This window comes from Lemur catta, chromosome 2, assembly GCF_020740605.2.
Source record: "Lemur catta isolate mLemCat1 chromosome 2, mLemCat1.pri, whole genome shotgun sequence".
NCBI lineage: Eukaryota > Metazoa > Chordata > Mammalia > Primates > Lemuridae > Lemur > Lemur catta.
The window spans coordinates 44987827-45011370 of record NC_059129.1 but is presented as its reverse complement, the minus strand read 5'-3'; the positions used below and the strand labels follow the sequence as shown (position 1 = coordinate 45011370).

General features: G+C 51.3%; 1 protein-coding gene and 1 long non-coding RNA gene across 8 annotated transcripts in view; one reads left to right on the top strand and one right to left on the bottom strand.

The window, feature by feature from the left end:
• Positions 1–23544, top strand: part of LOC123632846 — a 51677-nt gene that overhangs the window by 7699 nt on the left and 20434 nt on the right. For 3 of the 5 annotated variants that reach the window (XR_006733488.1, XR_006733485.1, XR_006733489.1), the window contains exons 2-4: positions 4752–4853; positions 14009–14091; positions 18532–18713. This is a non-coding gene — a long non-coding RNA (uncharacterized LOC123632846). Of the gene's footprint in view, positions 1–4751; positions 4854–5389; positions 5538–14008; positions 14092–18531; positions 18714–23544 lie in introns of all 5 variants that reach the window. The other 2 variants (XR_006733486.1, XR_006733487.1) reach the window with 2 other exon arrangements.
• The window catches only part of SCUBE3 (signal peptide, CUB domain and EGF like domain containing 3), a 34158-nt gene continuing 11729 nt past the window's right edge, over positions 1116–23544 (bottom strand). The window contains exons 1-22 of one of the 3 annotated variants that reach the window (XM_045543554.1): positions 22139–22208; positions 21062–21187; positions 18161–18295; positions 17056–17181; positions 16741–16857; positions 14585–14632; positions 12096–12212; positions 10285–10407; positions 9700–9816; positions 8923–9048; positions 8515–8631; positions 8263–8367; positions 7854–7970; positions 7368–7526; positions 6926–7141; positions 6418–6579; positions 6059–6226; positions 5407–5568; positions 4794–4991; positions 4140–4292; positions 3938–4017; positions 1116–2269 (exon numbers count right to left, since the gene is read on the bottom strand). In XM_045543554.1, the coding sequence (XP_045399510.1) occupies positions 2120–2269; positions 3938–4017; positions 4140–4292; positions 4794–4991; positions 5407–5568; positions 6059–6226; positions 6418–6579; positions 6926–7141; positions 7368–7526; positions 7854–7970; positions 8263–8367; positions 8515–8631; positions 8923–9048; positions 9700–9816; positions 10285–10407; positions 12096–12212; positions 14585–14632; positions 16741–16857; positions 17056–17181; positions 18161–18242 (2643 nt within the window). In that variant the 5' untranslated portion in view covers positions 18243–18295; positions 21062–21187; positions 22139–22208 and the 3' untranslated portion in view covers positions 1116–2119. Of the gene's footprint in view, positions 2270–3937; positions 4018–4139; positions 4293–4793; positions 4992–5406; positions 5569–6058; positions 6227–6417; positions 6580–6925; positions 7142–7367; positions 7527–7853; positions 7971–8262; positions 8368–8514; positions 8632–8922; positions 9049–9699; positions 9817–10284; positions 10408–12095; positions 12213–14584; positions 14633–16740; positions 16858–17055; positions 17182–18160; positions 18296–21061; positions 21188–22138; positions 22262–23544 lie in introns of those variants that run through there. The other 2 variants (XM_045543553.1, XM_045543552.1) reach the window with 2 other exon arrangements.

Sequence of the window (23544 nt, the reverse complement as noted above, 5' to 3'; positions counted from 1 at the left end):
GCTGTTTTGGCTGGTGAATACTACTGATGAGAGGGTGAGGGGGTCAGGCTCCTTTATTTAATGTTGAGTCTCTTGGGAGAGACATATCCTGGGACGGTCACCTAGAAATGAACCTGAGAAGTCAATTGGTAGCCTTTGATTGACTAGGACTACAGTTTTAAGAGAATCAGAAGAAGCTATTGGAAAAATAATTTTATAGGCAGCACATTGGATTAAAGGCAGAATGTGTACAGGCTCTGGGCTTGGGCATGGACTTGATTCTTCCTTTAGAAAAACAGTAGTTGAGGAAGCTAGGCTTGAAGTCAACTCCAAGAGGGAAGTGGCCAGGGTCAGGCAAATATCTGGTGCTTTCACCAACTTCACACCTTGATAACTGTCCTATTCTTGGCTTCTACAGCCTTGTCTCTGGCCTTGGACCTGAGTCAGCCCATCCCCAGGTGGTTTGTCCTGGTCCTCTTCCATGTGCACACAAGGGGAAAACAGGATGAAGACAGGGAAAAGATGGAGGTTTTCCCTACTTGGGGTAGAAAATCACTGACCATTTCCATTGGCCTCTACAATCACGAGGTCTATGCTGAATCCATAGAGAGGTATAGGGACAGCAGGATTGGTTTAGCAAACACAGGTCCCTTGCCTTCCTGCTCCATCAAGTCCCCAGAATTACTTTCCTACATATCAAATCCCTATCATCCTGGATTACCCCAGCCAAGGGCTCTAGAGGTCTGGATGGTCACTGGTGGAATAGAGACAGATCAGATGCTCCAGCAGTTAAGGTTCATGAGATTCAAAACTGATTTTCTTCCACTCCAAACATACACTCTTCTCTCTTGGGCAGCTATAAATAGGGTTGTTCTAATAGAGGAAAAAGAAACAAAAACAAAAAACAAAAACCCTCCCTCTAGACAACATAGAAAGACTCAAAATGATTGCACTTCTTAGATGTGGACAGGGTGGACAGGAGGCTTGCCAAGTACACACACATTCCTCTTGCTGCCCACAGCCTGAGGCCAGAGGTAGGTGGCTCCAGGCTGGCTATAGACTGGGGTCCTCTTTGGTAGAGCCCACAAGCCACCTGGGGCTACAAGGGAAAAACAACTGTGGGGCAAGGCCCAGGCTGGCTTCAGGTCAATAGCCATGCTTCTTTAAGGACAACATGTAGCAAAGGGAGTAGGGCTCCCCCAGGGAGCACTTGGGTGGAACTAAGAGGGTAGCTGGGCCAGGGAAGACATGTAAGAAAAGGGATTAGTGTTTGAAGTTGGCTTCCAATTGTTCTGTCTGGTCCTTTAGATGATATATTTTCTTTTCTTTCTGTTTTCTTTTCTTTTCGGTTTTTTTTTTTTTTTTTGGTGATGCTTTAAAACCTGGGTTTTGTCTTGCAGAGCTACAGTCTTTCTCTCCAGGAGCCAAAGCAGGGCATTCAACATGGCAGTGCCTGTTGCTCTTCCTCATTCAGCCGGTATCCACTAGCCCAGTGTTGTGGGCCACTTGTAAACTCTATGGAGTAGACCCCAGGCAGACGTGGGGGAAGAAAGAGAGGAGCTATATAGACAAGAAAGCCAGCTATGTGGGTGGTCCAGGGCTCAAATCATGTGCCCCCGAGGACCAGTGTTGGCATTAAGCCTGTAAGTCAAGGCTTCTTTGGCAGGAATCTGGGCTGTTAGAATCACCCTGGGGAGCACAGCCAGGGGACGTTCTGGCTCCTGACTAGCAAGGCACAACCCTATAATGGCAGAAGCCCTTCTTCCCCTTCCCCATTCTCAGTTAGACCCACTTCCTTCATGGGCCTCTAACACCCTTCCAAGCCGATGGACCCAGGCATATGAGCTGGTAAAATGGGCAGGGAAGGGGCTGTGCTATTCCTTCACCCCTCAGGGGGAATAGAGCCAGCACTGAATGGCATTTCCAGGGAGCAAGTAGGAAAGGGAAAAATAGTAAAGAGAGAGAGAGAGAGAAGGAAAGGAAACTAGAAAGACAGGGAGAGTGCCTGGTCTGTGTAGTGATATTTTTTTCTCCAGAGAGAGAGGTGAGAGTTCCTTGTCTGAGGGTGGTGGGGGGCTGCCGGCTCTGAGGGCTAAGAAGTCTGAGGGTTTCAAAACCTGGGTCTCTGGGCCTAGGGGCACTATTTGTAGGGCCTTAGGAAGCTGGAAACTTTGGAGCGGAGCAGCTTGATGAAGGATTTTGGCAGCATCTCCTTGTGTTTCTCTGTGTACTTGAAGTAGTTCTGGGGGTGGGCTAGCACCTCAAAGAAGGCCTTGATGAGCTTCTTATCCTGCAGAGGATGGCAGGCAGCAATGTCAGCCTCAGCAATGGGAGTGGGAAAGAGGAACATCACGACTCTGCAGTCCCTCTTCGCGGCTAACAGATATCTCACGCTGAACATACCCAGAGGTAAACTCTGGATTCCCATCCCCACCATCTGCTCCTTTAGAGTTCCACAACTCAGTCAATGGCAGCTCCATTCTTCTACTGCTCAGGCCCCATTCCTTGGAACCATCCCTCTCTCCTGCTTGACTCTACCTTCAAACTGTATCCATATTTGGGTATATTTGGATGGTGACTATTTCTCACCATCTTTGCAGCCACCACCCTGGTCCAAGCCACCATCATCTCTCACTTGGACTACCGCAGTAGCCTCCTCACTGGGGTCCATGCTTCTACCCTTGTCTCTCCAAAGACTGTTCTCCCCACAGCAGCCACCGTGATTTTTTGATTTTTTAATTAGTCCATCTTTTTCCTGTTTGAAACACTTCTCTGGTTTCTTTTATCACCCAGGGTAAAGCTGAGTCCGTTGCATGTCCCATAGGCTGAATGTGATCTGTGCCTTGCTTTCCCCTCCACTCTTCCTCACTATGCTGAGCCACACTGGCCTTCTTGAGGATCCTGAACACATCAAACTGCTCTCATGCTCCTTAGCTTGGAGTGCTCCTCCCCTGATATTCTAGTGGGTAGCCCCTTTCCCTCATTACGGTCTCTTCTCCCCAGAGTCCTTTCCTGACCACCCTGTCTGCAACAGCAGCATGACATGTGGAGAGCCTACTAAGTGCCAGGCATTGTGCATTAAAAACTCAGATCTTCTGGTTCCTACGCTGGTGCTTTTTCCACTGCATCAGTGGATTTTTAAAATAATGAGGGGGCTTCTAGCCTCTCAACCCGGTCCTCTTTAATCAGAACAGCTGTACTGCTTTATGTATTGGAGTTCCACAGTACACTTGATTTGAAATGAGGGTGCGGATATTTCAAATATTTGAAAAGTATTGCTGAAATTACATCTTTTGGAGTCTGTAAGTTCTAGGTGATTTTTGTCATCATGGCTTTTGATGATAATATAAAAATTATTTTACTCATAAGACAGACTTTTTTGCAGTGATAATGTATGAAGGATTATTCTATGACTAGGACTATAGTTTCTTAAATAAGATTTTCTCAAATTGGGATCCACCAACCCAGGGTATCCTTCCATTCTTCAGTACTGGAAATATTTCTTTTCCTTTAAAAGAAGTCTATACATGAACTGATTCTGAGAAAGCTGTGCTAGATCTGCTGCTTCTTAGTGCGGCCTGGGGCAGGGGTAATGGAAGGAAGGAACTTATGCAAAAGCAACTTTCTATACTTCATTTTCCCTGTCTCTTGGTGGAAGAGGTAGAGGACATTTCTTTTCACCTTCCCTTTCTCCTTCAGGTTTTCCACAAGGTATAGTGTAGGTGACACTGTAGTCAGAAGGACTTGGGATCAGATCCCAGCTTTAGCACTGGGAGTCTTTAATTCTCTGTGCCTCAGTTTTCTCATCTATAAAGTGGGAATGATGAGAGCACCTACCTCGTAGAGCTTCTGTGTGACTCAAATGAGAATATTCATGTAAGCACTTAGCATATCGCCTGCACAGGGTTACATGCTCATTAACTGTTGGCTGTCATTACTATTGTTAATATTCACTTGCCTTTAAGATCTCCTGGTGGTTTTCAGAGGCATAGAGCCGGCCATCTCGTACAATGTCTTCTACCAGCTGCTCATAGTCCTCTGCAAAGTCAACCAAGGGGAGGGGGTGAGGGGTGGGAGCTCCTCTTGCTCTCCTGGCTCCCTCCCAAGACATCTGGGCCTCCCCTTTCTCACCCACCTCCATGATTCCTGCCCTTGCTCACCATCATAGGTAACATAGGGGATCTGGAAGCCACGAGCGCTGTTGGCCTCACTTGTCTTGAAGTTGATCCAGAGCTTCCTGGAACGTGCCGTGAAGGCGATGGGGCGTTCGTAGGTCTGGCAGGTCTCGTAAGTGGTAATGGAGGATGGGGAGGCTGGGGAGGCAAGCAGCAGGTCAGCAGAGCAACGGGGCAGGCTGTGCAAGCCCTCCTGGGATGAGGGCTCTGGAGCGGGGCATGGGGGAAAGAATCACTCTGACAAAGGCTCCCCCTCTATACACATACATACCCCACACCCCACACCCTCTCCCATTGCCTCCTGGGCTCATTGCACAACTTCTCTTTGAATCCAGGCACTTACATAGTGTAAGAAATTTGACATTTAAATGAATGGAATGGCAGAAATACTAGGATAGGAAAGTGACACATGGAACACCACTGGAATTCTAGCCTCAGCGCAGTTTTCTTAACTCTGCTTTCTACTGAATATGTGCCATTCATTGCTGTTTTCCTTTGTTAGCCTCTCAGCTCCTAAGGCCTCTCTCATTATTTTGTCCTCACAGATCCTTGCCCTAATTCTTCCTATACCAGTCTCTCTTTCTCCCTCTTAACCAGATTTGGACTGCCCTTCCCTGGCCCAGCTCTGCAGCCACCCACAGTTCTTTCTCATGACGAGGACGTCCCCACACTCGTCCTCAGATGGCAGGAAGATCTCAGGTACCACGATAAGGATCTTGCGCTTGGGTGGGGGGTTGATGTTCCAGACGCACTCCACGCCGGCTGGGTAGTTGCCCGGGTAGTTGGGGGACTCGATATAGCCAGTAAACTCACCCAGCTCCCCGCCACACTGACGATCTGCAGCCAAGCCATGGTGGATAGAGCAAGAAAGAAAAGTAAGTCAGTGGGGAAATGAAAGGTTGGGGAAACTGAAGAGTTCTGAAGTGGAGGTCAGACACATGTGGGCAGCCACCATCCTAGTTCATCATCTGTTCTCCAAGTTCTGGGTCCATCTTCCTGCCCTTTTAGTACCTTTCCTTCTCATTTCATCTGTCTCTGTCTCATTACCTGTCTCCAGGGAGAGGGTGCTACAGGGCCTAGCCTAGAAACTGACCTTTAGATTGAGTGGGATGGGGAGAGGTAGAGAGTGGGACTTTCCTGCCTACCCACTCCCCCAGCCCTGCTCCCTGTGGGTTTGCCACTCCTCTTCTTTCCATGCGCGTTGCTCCCAGGCCTCTCTACTCCCTTTTCTACAGCCTGGTTTGCCACGTACTCTTGCACTGGGCCACACTGGTGGAGCCATCAAAGTCAGTACTTGTGTTTCCTGGACAGCGGGTGCAGAAGTTCTGTCGGAAGTCAGGCTGATAGGAGCCCATGGCGCAGCGGATACAGCGATGGATGCTGGTATTGTAGTAGTGCCCTGGGGAGCACTGGACTGCAGCAAGGGGGAAAGGCAGGAATCAAGATGGCGGGCTGGTGGGAGTTCTGGGGCACGGGATGGGCAGGATACATTCATCATGGAGAATCAGGAGATTGACAATACCAAAGTTCCTTCCAGGGTCCCAACCTTTCCCAGTCATGCCAGAATTTAAGCCCAGGGAAAAACAAAGTTTACAGAGTGGCTGGTTGTGGTGCCAGTCCTTTTCTTTCAGACACTGAGCACAGTATCAAATCTATACAGAAACTGATTTAGGGTATGGAGGGGAATGTGCCACTAGTTCTTCAAAGTGGAGGGGTAAGCGGGACTGTTAATTGTTTCTCAATTCCCAGGCCTGGGACTGGTAGAGGGCCAGGATGGGTCCTAGGAGCAGGATGGTGTGGCTGGTCAGGTGGGACAAGGTAGTCAGGTCTACTCTGGGGACTCAGAGATTTTTTTTTGGAAGTTGGGATTGGGGTGTCCCCAGTGGGGTGAATAGCTCACTCACCTTTGGTGTCACAGTCTTGGAAGGAGATGGCCCCCTCATGCTTGGTGCTGAGGCCCCCACCACATGGGAAGCATAAGGTCCGTCCTGCTTCAGGTTGGTAGGTACCACGTGGGCATGGCTGGCAGGGCTTGAACCCATCTACAGAGTGTTGGCCAGGTGGGCACTGACCTGCAGTGAATCAAGGGCCCAACTCTGAAGGGGATGGTCCTGAGTCATCCCCATGGGTCACCCAATCTCAGGGGACAACAAGATGACTAAGAGAGTGGCCTGGAGCCTGGGCCTGCCCTTTGGGAAATCCCATGCCATGGGTGTCCCAGTACCCACCCTACCCCACTCTGTATTGTTTGTTCCCCTGGCACCTGCACACGTGGTGACGTTGGTAGCTCCGAGAGGCCCGTGGGCATCACTCCCAGGGCAAAGGTCGCAGGAGAGCTGCCCTTCTCTCTCCTGGAAGGTGCCCGCTGGGCATGGCACACACTGCTCCGTCTGGCCGTGGTAATACGTTCCCTGCGGGCAGCTGACTGAGGGAGAGTCGGCCGTGCTAGCCACCCACCCCCCACTTCCCACCACCCAGGCTTGCGACTCCCCTTCCCACTCCCTCAGAGTTAGGGAGAATCTCTTTGTCAGGGAACAAACAGACTCCTGCTTGTGGGGAATAGGGGAGTCAAAGCCGTGTGCAGGAGGGTTGCCAGTCCCGCCTGGTATTCTTTTAGATTTCAGCCTGGGACCAGGGAAGGGAGGATGGTGGGCAGGAGAGTCTTGGCTGCTTCATAATATAAGATGCAGCTAAGGCCATGAAAGGTCCTGCTCTGAGCCAGGCCCAACCCAGGCCTTTCCATTCCCCTGCTCCCCAGCAAGCTTCCTTACCACACTTGGCCCCAGCACGGTGCTGCCCGGGCCTGCAGGACTCCACAAGCTCTGCTCGCTCCCCAGCTACCAGGCCTGGTTTGTGGGCCAGCTCATAATCAAGGCCTGCCAGGCGCAGCAGGAAGCGGTCCTGGTTGATGGACTTTCTGAGCATCTTCAGGGACCCTTTCAGCCGTCGTTCCATCCGCTGTCGGAGGCAGGGCAGCCCACAGCCAGCTGGTGGTGGATGGTAGTGTGCATCAGAGAAGGAAGAGAAAGAAAGAGTGGCTGTGAGCAGGAGGGCAGGGGAGCAAGGCTGGGAGGTAGGAGGGGCATGGTAAGAGGGACTAGCTCTCGGGCTTGGCATCAGGCAGGGTCTGCCCCTGCCTTTTGCTGCTGAGACCTGTGTTTTTCCCACCTCTGCCCTCTCCTGGCCCTACTCCCAACTGTGCCCCAGTCCTACCTGTGGTTTCTTCAGCTCTGACCTCCGCCTCCAGTTCCAGGGTGAGCCGGGTGACCTCCTTGCCTGGAGGGGTCCGGGCCCGCCGGCCCTTGCCCTTCCGAGAGGAGTCACACTTGAGGTGGATGAAGGTGACCTGGCAGTCAGAGCAGGGGGCACCACCTGGGGGAGAGGACTTGTCAACCCCAAGGAGTCCCCTGGTGACATGGAAAGTTCTCACTTACTCACCCCAACCCAGGCAGACCTCACCAGATCTCTGACTGCAACTATCTCAATCCTATTTTAGTCTAGGATACTAATTAGTTGGTGGAAGGGAATGTCCTGCAGACTTCCTTGGGCCCTATGCCTACAACTGCTTTTTCCCCTGCTGTGTCCAGAGTTCAGGGTACTGGTGGGTTTTTGGAAGCGATCTTGCTAAGCAGAGGAGCTGAGGGGTGGGGAAGGTTTGGTGGTCAGACATCCCATTGGAATGGGGTCCCCAGTCCAGACCTGGCCCTGGGATTCTGCTGGCCTCTTCCATTTTGCCTTTGTTTCGCAGGTGCAAACGGCATTTGGCATCCTTGATCTTGAAGGAGGCTCGCTGTTTAACGGATAGCACTGCAGCCTCTAGAGGGATGGTAGAAGCTCAGCACAGCATGGGGGCCCAGTAGGGGTGGAGGGTGGTGTGGAGGGTGTTGAGAAGCTGGGCAATAGGCCAGGGCCTTGGCTGGGGAAGTAGGATTGCAAAAGCCAAGGTGATCAGATGTTAGGGGCAGAGAGAGAGGCAGCAGGGCTGGATAATTACAAGGCAAAGAGGGAGACCCAGGAAAAAGGAAGGCCAGGGAAATAATGAAGGAGATAAATAAGGAATTAATACAAGAGAGTGGGGTGGAAACAAGGCTTAGGGGCTGGTGCTCACCATGGCAGTGGTTGGAGTTTGTGCTGTTCCCAGTGTGGCCGGCTCGGGCTGGAGCAGCTCTGGGGCTGGGGATGCCACAGCTTACTGTGAAGCCATTCTCAGACTCTGAGAAAAAGGGGTCTGTCACAACTCTGACCTGCCCTCCCAACCCCACCTGGCTGGAGGGACCTAAGGGGAGCAGAGGAGCTGCCCGAACAGCCAGCCTTCCCTCCTTTCTCCCCCAAAGCCCTCCAGCACCCTTCTCCCATGTACCTGGCAAAAACCGGGCCCGGGAGGGACAGGTCAGGGCACAGGTGTCCTTCTTGCCAGACCGGTTGCAGCTGAGCATGGCTTTTGAGGCCCCAGGACTTCCCTGACACTTCACTGGCTCTAGGAAGGGGAGAGAGGCCTCAGGAAACTGGTGCATTCCTTGCCCACCCTCTCACTTGAGATGTGTAATTTGGACAAAGAGAAGCAGCTACATGCAGAACAATTGTACCCATGGAGACTGATGAAGGGATTTTTTTACTGGAAACTTCATGTCTCTAAATCAAAAAGCTACATTCTCCACCCCTTCCCACCTCACATGTTTCCCCTGCACGATACTTTGTGCTTTCCAGGACCCCAACTGTCCCCCTGAAACTGCAGTGTCAACTTTGGTCAGCAGAGGGCACTGCCCACCTGTGCAATCTTTGCCGTTCCAGTGCAGCCGGCCCTGACCTGCTGGGCAGGTACACTGGTAGCTGCCTGGTGTGTTGATGCAGCCAAAGCGACAACCTCCCCGGTTGATGCTGCATTCATCCACATCTAGGGGAAGGGGTAGGGAGACAGACAATGGTGGGGAAGGAGTAGGAGCCAGGGAGCAGGCAGGACATTTGGTTAGAGGTTAGAGTTCCAGGTATCCTGTGTTATGCAAGATGACTAAGTTCTAGAGATCTACTGTATAACATTGTGCCTATAGTTAACAATACTGTAGTGTACACTTAAAATTTTAAGAGGATAGATCTCATGTTAAATATTCTTACAGTTAAAAAAATAGTTTAAAAAGCATACCATGTACCCCAAGATGACTATTGGCCTGAGAAGAGCTCAAACCTCCTCCCCTTATCTCTGTCCCCAGTCAAACGAATAACTGAGAAGGGGTCATGCTGACCAGCTTTTTAAAGCCTTCCACTCCTACCTACCAGAGGGACTATCATTTGGGAACTGAGGATGTGGGTCCAGGGATAGTGATGGGGATGGGAGATAGGAATTTTGGAGGCAGGATGTTGTTCTTTGATGCCCCAGTCTCCCAGCTGGCCTTCAGAAACTATCTTAATTCCTCCCATTTTATCACAATAAATGCATGCACCCAGGGATTACCCATAGCCACAAGCCAACTCAGGGTCTTATTTGATTGGAGGATGAGGAGTTGAGAGGAGACAGGGCGGCTGGGGGGCTGCAAGCTTGCTAGCTTACCCCCACAGTGGGTGACACCATAGAGCAGGTAGCCACGATGGCAGAGACACTGGAAGCTTCCCGGTGTGTTGACACACATGTGATCACAGGTTCGATCAAAGGAACACTCATCTATATCTGGAAGAGCAAGGATTTGAGCCACTGAATCTGTCTCTGGGCACCTGACCCTCACTCAGGTGAAGGGCCCAAGTGAGGGGCCTTGGCTCTCTTGCCTTGAATTGAAAGAGTCCCTACTCATGGCCCAGCTCTAGGATCAGTGACTGAGCAATGCTGATTCATCCTCTATGCTCCCTCCACTTGGAGTCCTTGGAGTTAGGAACTGTAAAATCTGATGCCTGTGGATCAGGGCCACCATGTGTGGTTAGGCAGATCACTCTCTGCCAAGGACGTGAATTGGGGTGCTTCACTGTGGAGCTGGTCCGCCTAGAGGAAGGGGTCCTGTTTGCTAGTTTGCAGGACAGTGCTGCCTACAGAGACTCCACAGTGTCTATTGAGTTTCTAACACTTTGGGCCTCTGGCCTCCTTGAAGCTCTCCCACTCCAAGAACATCTCCCAAGGATTTCACTTTGGCTCAAGTCTGCTCACCTTGGCAGTTCCTTTCATTGATGAGCAGCTTATAGCCTTTCTTGCAGCTGCATTCGAAGCTGCCCACTGTGTTGCGGCAAATGTGGTCACAGCCCCCATTGTTCAAGCGGCACTCGTCTATGTCTGGAGAAGCAGGAAAAAGCAGAATAAAAGGTGATGTTGAAGGCTGAAAACAAATAAGGAGACAGGATCCTTCTCTCCCTCATAGAGACAGGGAAAATCAAGGAGAGCCCTGGGCCTGCCTTTTCTGACACCTCTATCACTCTCTTGTCTCCATTTGTTCCGTGTTCAGGCGGTCTGTGGCCATTAGTAATACCCTCTCTTCGGGGACTGAGTCCTCTTAGAAGGGGACAGATGGGAACCAGAATCAGGCCCTCAGGGAATTGCCTGAAGCAGGGAGCAGATGGGCATTTGACCTGCAGGGCTAGTCTGTGCCCCTTACTCTCCAGCTAATGGCCATTCCCAAGAGGGCTGGCGGATAGTGTTATCTCTTTCCTGTCCCTCACCCCTGTCACTGAGGGCCCTGTCAAGAGACCTGGGTAGGGGGGAGCCAAGGAGAGGTGGAGAGTCAAAAGGGAGGAGAAGCTGGGAAAGAGGCCAGGCAGGGAGGACCTCCCGGAGAGCCAGGGAGGCTGGGGAGCTGATGGGGGAGGGATGGGGGCCAGGCAGGGGGCTGGGCTGGGAGAGGTCTGGAGAGGCTCAGGCCTGCGGCAGCTTTCAGCACTAGTAAAGAAAAGGGGGCGGGTGAACGGCTTCCTTCCTGAGGTCAAGTTCCCCAAGCTGGTGGCAGACAGGACCCAGGCTACTCACCCCTAGTTGGGGGAAGGGAGCAGGGAGGGCAGCCTTCCACTTCACTTTTAGCATACCTGTCAACAGTCCTTCCCAGCAGGAAACCTCTGACTCTGGCTGGCTGACCTGCTGCCCCAGCCCTCCCCCTCCTCTCGCAGCTGTTGGGCCAAAAGACACAAAGAAGGAGCCAGGTCCTCCTTCCAGTCCCCACTTCTTGTTACTAGGGGACACAGACTTGATCAATCATATTTACAGTATGGCTACTCTCCCTTTTTCCTCGTCCCTCTCCCCCATCATCCCCCAGACCTGGCTAATTAAAAGGAGGGGAAATAATAGAATGGACAGCTTGTGAAATTATACTGGAAGAACAGCTAACACAAAGTGTTTACCATTTGCCAAGCACTGTTCTAAGTATTTTATATGTAATACCTCGTTTAATCTTCACAACACACCTGTGAAGCAAGCACTGGGGAAACTGAGGCACAGAGACATTAAGTAACTTGCCTAGGATCACAGGGCTAGTAAGAGGCAGAGCTGGGATCTGAACTCAGGTAGCCAGGCTCTAGCATCAGTGCTCCTAATGGCTATCCTACTCTTCCTTTGGCCAGTACAGCCTTTCTAAGGGGAAAGATCATTTTCCCCTGGGAAAGTCTGAGGAATGTGGGTTAAGAAGGTTATGGAACACACCTGTGACCTCGTATACACACAAAGTCAGTACTCAAATATCCTTCCAGACCCAGGGACAAATGTGAATTGCATGTTCATTAACTAAGAGGGTGACTAGGAATGAGAGCCAGGAAACAAGGTAGGGGAGGGGCAGGGGCACTAAGGAACTGGCTGGACTGTTGTGCTCCTTGAACTGAGATGGGACAGGTGGACAGGAGACAACCCTTAGCTATGTCCTGGGTTCTCTACAAGAAGGGAGTCGAGGAGGTGTGACCTCACAATAGGCACCCTATCTCTGGTCCTAATGTCAGTCCTTACCAAAGGTCTCCATTCTCCTGTCCTCTCAAAGTCCTTACCTTTGCAGGTCTTCCTGTCTGGCTGCAGCATGAAGCCCACAGGGCAGCTGCAGTGGACACCAGTCGCTGCATCGTGGCACTTACTGTCACAGCCCCCGTTGTTGACAGCACAGGTCTCTGTTCAGGAGGGAGGTGGGGGATGGTAACCAGGTTACTGGCCTGGAGGAGTCCCACACTTGGAGGGTACTGGAGACCACAGAGGCCCAAGGGAAGGCCTCAGCTGCCTCCCTGTGTTTTAGAAGGAGCATTAAGTGGAGGGAGGCTCCCAGCCCCCTTCCTCCCATCACTCCCAACCCCCATACCCTCACAAGTGCAGCCAAGCAGTCCACTTCCCTGCCCCCTACTTGATTGAAACAAGGTGGACAGCAGTGAGGCAGGTACAAGCCAGAGCTGTCAGGCAGGAATGTGCTGAGGGGTGGAGGAGGTGGGGGGAGCAGGGAGAGATGGGAGCCAAGTGAGGGTGGTTCTGGCCGCCAGGGAACCAGAAGGGACAGACAGGAGTTTCCTCCTCTTTCCACTGACCATCTCTTTGGTGGGGGGGGGCGGGGGTCGTAATGGGACAACTGTACTGTGGGTAGGCTGGGAAGAAGAATGAGCCTGGCCACTCCTAAGACAGCTGAGGGATGCCCATGCGTTTATCTTCCCCTTCCTCCCTGCCCAGCTGTCTTAAGAAAGATCTCAGTTCCATGCCGAACTGCTCATCCTCAGAGGAGACAGCACGTACTAGGTTAAGCTACCTTCGGCTGTTCCCAGACCCTCCTTTTTGGTTCCAGATGGCGATAAGCTGGCTGTTTTGTTGTTTTCCTTTGCTAATGGGAAGATATTGTATAGGTGAGGGGAGGGAGCAAAAAGAGAAGAATCCAGAGGAGAAGGAAGGGGATAAAAAGGTAGGTGGAAGAGAGAACCTCAGAGGTAGCAAAAATCAGAATCCTTATTTCTGCTAAGTCTTTTCTGTTGCTCCCTTCTTGACTGGTAAATTTTCCCTTCACTGGAAGGTCAGAGTTGGGGGAGAATGGGTGGGTCACTCTATCTTCTAAATTCAGAGCAGGAGAAAAACAGGTTTAAATAGCAGCTTGGGAGAATCAGCTGAGTCCAGGAAAAACCATTAGCTCAAATAGTGAAAGGCCCTGACACAGGGACCGTGGAGGTGGGGATGGTCCTCTGGAGGGCCTAGAGTTCTCCCATTAGAAAGAGAGGAGCCCAAGGCCTCTGCTAGGGAAGAGAGGAGAGTAGTTCTCAGAATCAGGGGAACGAAATGAGGAAAGTACTGGTTAGCACTGTCATCTTCTTGAATCTCTGATTCCTAACACTCAGGCCCAACCCTTGTCACCAACGAGAGCAGCAAGGCCAGGGCTCCAGGAGAAGCCCAACTCTGCTTTTGGGTCCCTGGCCATGGCCTGGTCCCTTTAATGCCCAGGTTTAGGAACAGCCCAACCTGGAGTGAGATCTCTTCTGTGTGATTCCTACCTTAGTCTCTCCTGAGGTTCCCCAGGACAATGGAGGAACCTAGGAGGAAACCTTGAGTTTAGGCTCCAAACCTAGCCATCCCCCCTAAGAGTGCTCTTAGCATGAGAAGAGGTCCAGGGAGAAGGGGACAGAGATCCTGTGCCAAGTCTAGGTGGCTTCTGAAGGATCCAGGATAGGGAGCAGCAGAGCAGGCACAATGTCCATCCCAGGCTGCACAGGAAGCTGGGCATAGCTGCCCGCCTTTGCAGGACAGCATTCTCCAGAGCAGGGTGGGGCAGCAGGAAGGCACAGCCCAACCCCTTTGCTCTCCAGGTTGCAGTATTAAAACCACAAGTTACTCTGCACTTAACCCTGTGCCAGGCGCTTACTAGATAGATACTCTACTTGCACTATCTCAGTCATCACAGCAACCCTAAGGAAAGACTGTTATTCTCTTTATTTTCCAGAAGAGTAAAGGAGGATCAGAGAGGAAAGCAGCTCGCCTGAGGTCATACAGATAGAGAGTGGCAGAGCCAGGATTCAAACTCAGGTCTGTCTGAATGCAAATGCCATGCTCATAACCATTATGGGGGAGGGAATGGTGAGTGCTGCTGGGACTGTGAACTAACACAGGTAAGAATCCAAGAAAGAAGCCTCAAGGAGGGGATGGTATCTAACCCTATCTCAGGTGGCACAGTGGGCATCATGGGAAGATGGAGCTGGCTGGGTCTCTAACTATGTAAAGAGAGGGTGGGGGGACAGATGGCTGGGAAAGGGGTCCGGTGTTAGAAGGCAGGTGTGGGAGGAGGGAGCAGAAGAGGAAGGAGAAAGTGACAGGAAAAAAGAAAGACAAAACCAACATGAAGGCTCCCAGCCAGCTCTTAGGGACTCAGGTTTCCTGTCACCTGATGGGCCCAGTGCCCAGGCTGCCGGGGGGCCCTGTTGACTGGGCCCGATGGGCATGCGGTTAGTGGGAGCCCCAGCGGGTTAGCCCTTCCCCTAGCAAGGCGGTGAGAGCAAGCGGAGAGAGCAGACATATTTACCATTAGAAACGGCCTGAGTGGGGATGTGCTGCTCTAGCCGCCTTTCCCCTGTTTGACATTGTAAAAAAATCGTTTAGATGTTGGGTAGGAGCCACTGTGGCCCGCTGGGCCTTAGAACCCTCCCCACCCCTCCTCCACCCTGAAAGCCCAAATCACTAGCCCCGGATGATGAACCCTGAAACCCTTACAACAGCTTCACTCCTCAGCCTTGTCCTACCTGGTATACTCAAAGAAGCCAGGCTCCCACCAAGTGACTAAAAAACTGAAAAACAGTCTCAGAGAGGGGCAACCACGGGCCCAATGTGACACAGCATGCCCAAGGCAAAGCTGGGGTGCAACCTCAAGCCTTACAAACTGGCAAATCCCAAATTCCAAAGGGTGCTTTCCCTTTCTGCTAAACTGCACTGCCCTCTCATTCTCCCCACTACATCTGAATGTCCTGATGGCCCCAAACAATGACTTTTCCTCCTCCCGGGGCTGGCAGGAAAAATGAGATGTAGGGCAGGGTAAAATAAGTTCTATTAGAGAAGAGGAAGGGGCACTAGGAAGGAACATAGCTGTAAACTCCAGAACAGCCTCATTTGCTCCTACTGCCTCACTTGGCCGTGGCCCAGACGGCGGAATGGGTCTCAGGTTAGACAAGAGCTCAAGCTCAATAGGGCTGTTTTCAGAAGCAGCCATGTCTGAGAGGGATCAGACCCTCACATCTACGGCCCCGAGCTTTGTCCTGATTCACGCATATTTTCTTTGGGGACTGCATGCAATTTCTTTTGGGAGACTCTAGAGATGTGTGAATGTGTCCAGGGGGTGGTGGGATGTTTGGAAAACAAAAGAATTAGATCTATGAGGAAAAAAATGAAAGGAACTATTAATAAAACACACCTGCCAGGAGAAGGCAACGTGAAGACCTAAAAATGTTCTAGGGTCTTTGAAGAGTTAATTCGGAGGGAAACATGTAGCAGGAGAGATTTTAATTATAGAAGCACTTTAGAACTGTGTGTGCCAGTCTCCGGAGCGGGTGCCTGAGGGAGCCCTGTAAGAGCATCATCTGCTCCCCTGTCCTTGTGTCTGCAGTGAAGCGGGCAGGCCTGTGGAGTGGGGTGGGGAGAGTCTGGTGCTTCAGCTGAATGTCATGTCTCTGATATACATGACTTCATACAGAGTGGCTGGGTTCACCCCTGCCCATCCCCAGCATGCTGCAGCCCACCAGACGGATGGCCACCCATAAACACCAACGCCTACAGAGCAGACTCGCCCCTGCCTGGCTCAAGACACAGACTGTCCCCCATCCAAAGTTCTTCTCTTTCATTTCCCACTTCTGCAAGGGACACTTTGTCCCATCATCCTTCTCAGCACTAAAGACTTAAAGACTTAGGGAATTAGGAATTAACCTTAAGGAATTAAAGAATTAAATTGATCTAGAGTACCTAAAGATATATGAGGTAAGGCCTAGGGAGTCAGGAAGAGGGAGCCAGGTATTAAGAGAGATGGAAGGCTGGAGCTGATAAGGAAGAGAGGGGGTAGAGGTGGAGCTGAGAGGGGGTACACTGGGATCTGGAGCTGAGTGGGGGCTAGGGTGAGGGAGGAGAAAGGGGATTTGCAGGAGGAGCGTGAGGAGAGAAAGGATCCAGAGGAAAAAGATACCTGGAGCCAGGAAACCCCATTTGGCGGTTCAGTGATGGTTGTTCCAGGAACGAGTGCTCTGTCCCACCCTCAGTTCCAGAGTGGGGACAGTGACCCATGACAGCTCCCCTCCTATCCACACTAGTCAACCAGGGCCTCTGGTCAGGCCTAGTCAGCTGCATTGCCCTAGCTCTCCCACCTCTTCTCAACCACAGCCTTGGTCAGCAAGCTCCCTTGCTAATTATTCTGTCTGGCAACACTTTGTCCTGGGACAAAGAGGACAGTGCAGCTCCTGGGGCAGGGCAGCGGAACCAGTGGGTTGGAGAGGGGAAGAGGGTCAGGTGAGCCCTTCAATCACTCTTAGAGTTGTCCTTCACTAGACCTGGCATTGTCTGGGCCTTTAACTCTCTCAACAGTCCCTCTGTCCCAGCACCTGGGCCCCATGTGCTCCCCCACTACCCCTGGTTGGTTCCCAAGGGCCCCCACCCCACCCCCATCACAGGCGGACTGAGTTCTCCCCTGGCCTCACCCACCGATGCATGTCTTCCCGTCGGTATGGAGCACAAACTTGACATGGCAGCCGCACCGGGGACCCTGCTCTGTGTCATCGCATGTGTGCTGGCAGCCACCATTCCCATAGTTGCATGTCACTGTGCACAGAGAGGGCAGGGGCCTATCAGCTTGCTTCTCCCTGAGGACCGCAGTTCTCCACAACATGGATACTGGCCGTCTTTTCTAGTTGCTTTCCCCATATTCCCTTTTCCTCCCAGCCCTGTCTTCTTGCTGCTGAGGCCTCACACCCCTCCCTTTGTTTTCCTTTCCCGCCACAGCCATCCCAGTTATCTCACATTTACAGTCCCGTTGGTTCTTGGTGAGCTCGAAGCCAGGGCGGCATTCACAGGCAATGCCCCCCTTGGGTGTCTCCCGGCAAATGTGGGCACAGCCGTGGTTCTTGTTCATGCAATTCATTCCTTCTAAAAGGGAAAAGGAAGGGGGCGAATGCTTTATACCCCTGGATGCCTAGAACAGGAGGACTCTAAGGGGCAAGTGGGGGCCTAGGACATTGGGAGAATTCCACTGGGGCTGTAACACCGAGAGGGCACTGACTCTCCCTGTCACAGGCCTCCTGTCTTGCTCATAGAGCTGGGTGCTAGGAGCAGAGCGCAGGACAATTCTGAATGACAGGCACTGATACCCATCCCAAAGAAAACCTGCACGGTCACACTCTCCTTCAAACAACCAAAAAATAGTGTCTAATAGGTGTCTGGCACTGTGCTAGGGAACGGGTGGGTTTAGGAAGAATCCAGAAAAAGATAAGACATGATCTCTTCCCTCAAAGAGCTTAGAGTCAAACTAGGAAGAAGATAAATAACAACCAGATCTATAATGTGAGTGGGGAGTAATTGGCATAGATAATTACTATGCAATTTTATTCAACATTTATTAAGCTCTCACTACATGCAGGGCAGTATGTTAGGTGCTGGGGATACAAAGATGAATTAGACATAGTCCCTGCCCTCAGGGATGTCACAGTCTAGTGGGGGTCGGGGGTGAGTCACAGGAATAGGTAACATATACCCCACTATTCCTGCCTGAGCCTCCCAGTCCAATCCAAGGTAGAAGGCATTGATACAGCCCTTTCAGATAAGCAGCAACTTAGACAAACTCAGCTACCCACAACTCAGCCATTGATATTAGGAACAATATCCACCTCAGGACACCCCATAGTAGCCTCAATCCCATACTGACCCTGACCCCAAATTAATTCCTGTAGATTTTGCTCTAATACAGTGTTGTCCGTGAGCCCTTAGGTTGTGACTGAGTTGGGGGACAAGACAAAATGGAGCTAACAGAGTTGAGAACAGAGGGTAAGACTTAGGGGGTGTTGAGGGACAGCTGGGAAGAGAAGCCTGGGGAGGGCAGGGACAGGGCCCTCCCAGGTCATGGGCTGACCTTCTGGCCGCTGGATGCAGGTGTGCTGGTTGTCGCTGAGGAAGAAGCCTTCCCGGCAGTGGCACTCGTAGCTGCCCATCATGTTGATACAGCTCTGCTGACAGCCGCCATTGCCCTCGGCACACTCATCCACATCTGTGCAGGACAGGTTGGGCCATGGGGTGCAGGCCAGGGTCCAGGGCATACCCTGGGACTTTAGCACCAAAGGCCAAGGGCCATTTTCAGAGCCCAACACACTCGCCCCCACCACCGAAGCCCAGCCTCGGGCCAGGCAGTTCTCATCCCATGGTCAGCTACTATTCCACTGGATATTTCTTTTTTGTTTATTTTGTTTTTTTGTTTGTTTTTTTCCCTGATTACATTCTGCACAGATGTTCCACTGGATGAGAAGAGGCCACCCTGAGGGCAGAGCTGGGGAGCTAAGCAAGTAGAGGACAGGGGGACATCTGAACCTGGCTCACCTAGGTGAAGACTTGCCTCCCTTTCCCTCACCTGTGGAAATAGGGCAGAGGAAATCATCAAAGGAGCCAGGGGAAGAGGAACAGTGATGAAGGTAAGGATGGAGCTTGGTTAGACTGGTCAGGGAGAGGTTAGCAGGGGCGGCAGCTCATTGTGATGAGCAGCCAGGGAATCCAGAGACCTGGGAAATGGCTCCGTGTGCAGGGAGAGCCATGGCCATGGTCCTGAGGTGGGAGGGGCAGGGTGGGTAAGGGCAGCTGAGCTTCAACTCCTTGTGGGGCAGGGACCATTTCTGTGGACAGGCCATGGCCCCATCCTTCCTCCCCTTCCCCCAATGCCTGGGCTTGCTGCCATATTTCCTAGCCTTTCTCCTATTTTGGTTTAACAAAACACAGTCTGGCAGCTTGGCAGGGAGGGATCTGGGGAGAGCTGCCAGGCCACACCCTAGACAGGGAAAGGGGAACAGTAGGCTGTCACCCCAAAATCACCAGCCCCAGGTCCCAGAGCCAAGCTCACCCTGGAGCTCCCACTTCAATGCCTTGGCTCCATCTCTGTGCTAGCTACTGCCCTCCCAAGTCCACAGCCCTTCTCAGCTTGCCTTGGCCCAGGAGGCATCAGGGAGATTGGTCGCCAAAGGGAGCAGCTAGAATCTGGGCTCCTAAGGGCCTTGTCTGCCCCTCTCTCCCCATCCTCTTTGCTGAGCCCCTGAAACCTTCCCTTCCCCTTCTGACCAAAGGCAGAGGGGCCCAGATCCAGCTGGCTCTTGCTGGAGATATGCACCTGTTGGAAGAGCCAAGTAGGTGTACTTTCCTCTGCTTTGTTCCTGTCTCTGCCCCATCCCTTGCTACATTCTTGACTTTTCCCCATCCCGATCTTCCTGTGCTTGCCTCATCCTACATTCCATCCTCCTATTTGCTCCCTTCTATTCTAACCTTGTGGCTTTGCTACTCTAGTCAAGCTCTTTCCTCCAATTCTCAGTGGGGAAACTGAGGCCCAGGGCATGGACAACTTTCTCAAGTTTCCCCCATGAGCCAAAGGTAGGGTTGAGGCTTTGAACCCTAACCCTAGGGAGACCTTTGCTCCTCTGGCCCTCTCTTGTCCCTCTGCTTCATTCTCCCCAAAACACTTACAGGGAAACTAGACTTGGTGAGAATCAGGGGCCTAGAAAGGTCAAAGGCAGCCAAAGAACTCAGAAGCTCATGTTCTCAGTCCTTCAGGCAACTCACTGTCCTGGTCCAAGTGTCACAGCTTCTCTTCCCAAAGGAGTCCTAAAAGAGTTCCTCAAGGGTGACTGGGCAGATGAGAAATGAGGCCCTTCCTTAGTAGCTAAAGTGGTAGGAGAGGTGGCCAGGGCTGGGGGTAAGGGCCCAGCAGGACTCTGGGTTTAGAGGCCTGGGTTGGGAGTAGAAACCTGTGGCCTGGGTCCAAGGAGTGGCATTGGAGGCAGCTCTGCAGTAAGGAGGCTTTCCTCGGCCAGTGGGACCTCAGAGAATTCATCTGCTTGGTCAGGTAGGGGGTTAGGACCACCCTAGCCTGTTTTTCTGGGCATCACTTATCTTGCTTCTCTTCCTTTCCTTGCTTCTCTGTGCTTCCAGTGCCCTATTTCTGTTTTGGCACCAGAAAGAAGGAGTTTGAGAGAGAACCCCTGGCTTCAAATCTCAAATCCTTTCCTGCTATGGGCTTCAAATTTTTCTACTTGAGGAAGAATCTGACTTGGTCCCAATCATTTTCCAAAATGACAGAGACCAAAGTTGAGTTCGGTTCCCTACAGATTCTCCTATCTCTGATCCAGCTCCTGGGACAAAGGAGATGATGTCAGGTTGAGGTCTCACAAGTGAGGAGAAGGTGGGACTGGAGATTGCAGGAAGAGCTGGGAGAAAACAGGCCTGTAAGGGTCAGAGGCTCCCTGGGGCATGGAGAAGCATCATCGTCATCAACAACAACATTCCTCCCACTTACTGAGCACCAACTATGTGCTAAGGATTGTATAGGGCTCTTTACACATGTTCTCTCATGGTGCTCTACCCACCAGCCTCCAAGTGGGTTATTACCACCCTCGTTTTAGACATGAGGAAGCTGAGATTCCCAGAGAGTAGTTGATTTCCCCAAGCCCCACAGTTAGTAAGCAGCAGAACCAGGATCTGTCTGGAGCCAATTCATTTTCTCACAATGCTTCACTCACTGGCTAAACCCACTCTTCTCATCTCCTGGACCTTCCCCTGGGAGCATTTTATGGCAGCTTCTCCTCTGATGTTTTTCACTCAGCAGAAGGATTATTTCATCCTTAGTGGCCAGTCTCAAAGGGGAGGCTGACCTTGTTCTCTTGTAGGAATGGAGCTCTTTTTGATCACTTTCCCCTCCTTGCCTGGGACATGGGAGATGCTGAAAAGACCTCTTTCCCCGCAAGACATCCCCCCTCCAAATCCGCGCTCCCTTGCTCACCCAGACAGTTGTGTCCATCATGTGCCAGGTGGAATCCATCGTAGCAGGTGCATCGGTAATTGCCAGGGATGTTGACACAGTCATGCACACAGCCTGCATTATCCTCTCGCTCACACTCATCCACATCTGTGGACAAAGGGAAGCTGTGACCACTGAACCTACCTGGGAACCCAGTGAACCCACTGTCCACCCCTGGGCTCAGCCTTGTGGTTGCTTTTTCAAAGAATATAAGCGTGTGTGTGTGTGTGTTTACATAGTTACATTCAGGGGTTACAAACCATTTTGTGTTTTGCCATTTTCATCTAAACCTAAATCACAAACATTTTCACATGTCTCCATCTGGTCTTTCTAATCACCACTGTACATGGTTGGAGAACAGTATAACTTATTTCTCTATTCTCATAACTTTTTCTCTACTGTTAGGCACTTAGATTTCTTTCGTTTATTTTACTGTCACAAATAATGCATTAAAGAACAACTTCACCCATATATTATTTTGTTTCTTTGAATTACCTTTGAATAATTCCCCAAGAGTAAAATTCCTGGGTCAAGGGATATAAATACTTTTTAAGATTCCTGGTTGGTATTACAAAATTACTTTTCAATTTATGATGTGACCAGGAACTAATTAGTGCACCTTGTCCACTGAAGTCTCACCAACACTGAAGTTCATAAATGTAAAATAATATCTCCAGGCTACTTTAATTTGCATTACCTTAATTACGAGGGCAAGATGTGTGTGTTTATGGTATGAAATTTCCCCAGGGCCCACTCTCTGTTTCCATCCTTTGTGGGAGATAGTGTGAGGGTCTAAAGATGGAGGTACTGGCGCCAGGGAACCTCAGGCACCGATGCTCCCACCCGGCTGTTTCTGGGCTGTGAACTATCCCCAGCAGGGCCTCTGCTAGCCTGCAGGGGGCCTTTGTGCAAATTAGAAAATGGTGCCCTCTCTAGGAAGATGCAGTGACCCACCCTTGGCCAGCAGGCATTTCCAATCTTGGTGCGATGCACAGTCTGAGGCACAGACTGAGCTGGTGGCACTGGTTTCCCTTTCTCCAGGCCCCCTCCCAGCCTCACCTTTGCAGTGTTTGCCATCCCCTGTGTAGCCAGACTTGCAGATGCACTTGTAGGACCGTGGGGTGTTCTGGCAGATAGCATCGATGTGACAGTTGTCAGTCCCCTCCACACACTCGTCCACATCTGGCAGGGGTAGAGAGGGCCACATGAGAATCTCTGTCGGTGCCTCTCAAGGGTACCTTGAAAGTAGGTTCCCAAGGGCGAAATCTCCTCTTTAAAACAGAGGTGGCGACTCCTCCAGAAACAGGTGCTCTGCTATGTCCCTCTGATTTCAGAGTGGACAGACTGTGTAATTTCAGGAATTCAGAAAGAACCCCCATTCCCCTCAAAAGTACTTAATCTATAATGACAACTATAATGACTCCATCATTTGAAACACTTCTCTTTGATTTAAAAACAAACAAAAAGCCCTTGGACTGAGTAGCACACTTGATTTGAAATAATCAACCTAGTGTGAATTAGTTTACCTTTTTTAGGAGCAGGCTTAAAGGGAGGGGAAGGGAATAGGCATGGGGACAGTGGCCACTGGTAGTTAAAGGAGGAAGAAGGGGGACTTAGCATCTAAGGGATCCTCATCTGCCTCATGATTCTGCTTGAGATGAGCCTGCTTCCGCTTGCCTACCACTTCGCCAAGAAGCTTTAGAGGAAAGAAGTTCTAGCTCGGGTGATATTCCTCAGCCCCTGTGCTGCCAACAGTGGGGGGCACAGGAGCTGGCAGGGGTTGGCACCAGCTACCTGAAGCCTGGAGAGTGCAGCCCGTGGGGCTCTGCTACTCTCTCTCCTGGCCCACCATAGGTGCTGCACACACAGCTATACTAAAGGAAGAGCCCAACATCTAGCGCAAATGAGGATGGTTAAAAAGGACATAGAAAAGAGTCTTTGGGCAAAAGATTCCAACTTCTGGGGCAATATTACGGTGCCCATAAAGCTGAACTGAAATAGGGGAAAATGTTTCATTCCATTGAAAATGCTTTATTGAGTATGTTTGTGAAGGGCACGACACTGAGGGCTGTGGAGGCTTAAAGGTAACGCAGCCCTGCCAAAAGGAGAGACAGGAAACATGAAGCGGGCCATGAAGGCATCAGAGATGAGGGACGGGGTCCTCAAGCCTGCACATCAGTGTCAACCCCACACCTGGAGATTCCGGTCAACTACCCCAGGCTGGGGCCTGGCCATCAGCATTTGTCTAAACTCTCCTGGTTATTCTAATGTGCAGCCGGGTTGAGAAGCTGTGTCATAGGGAGGATCAGAGGGGGAAGAGATTACTTATAGCTGTGAACTGGGAAACCCAAGACAGTATGTAAGTAGCAACCTGCAAGTAAAAGGGATGAGATTTGAAACCAAGACAATCTGACTTCCAAGTGTGATCTTTGGGCTGTAGAATTGCCTGGGTTTTGTTAAAAAGC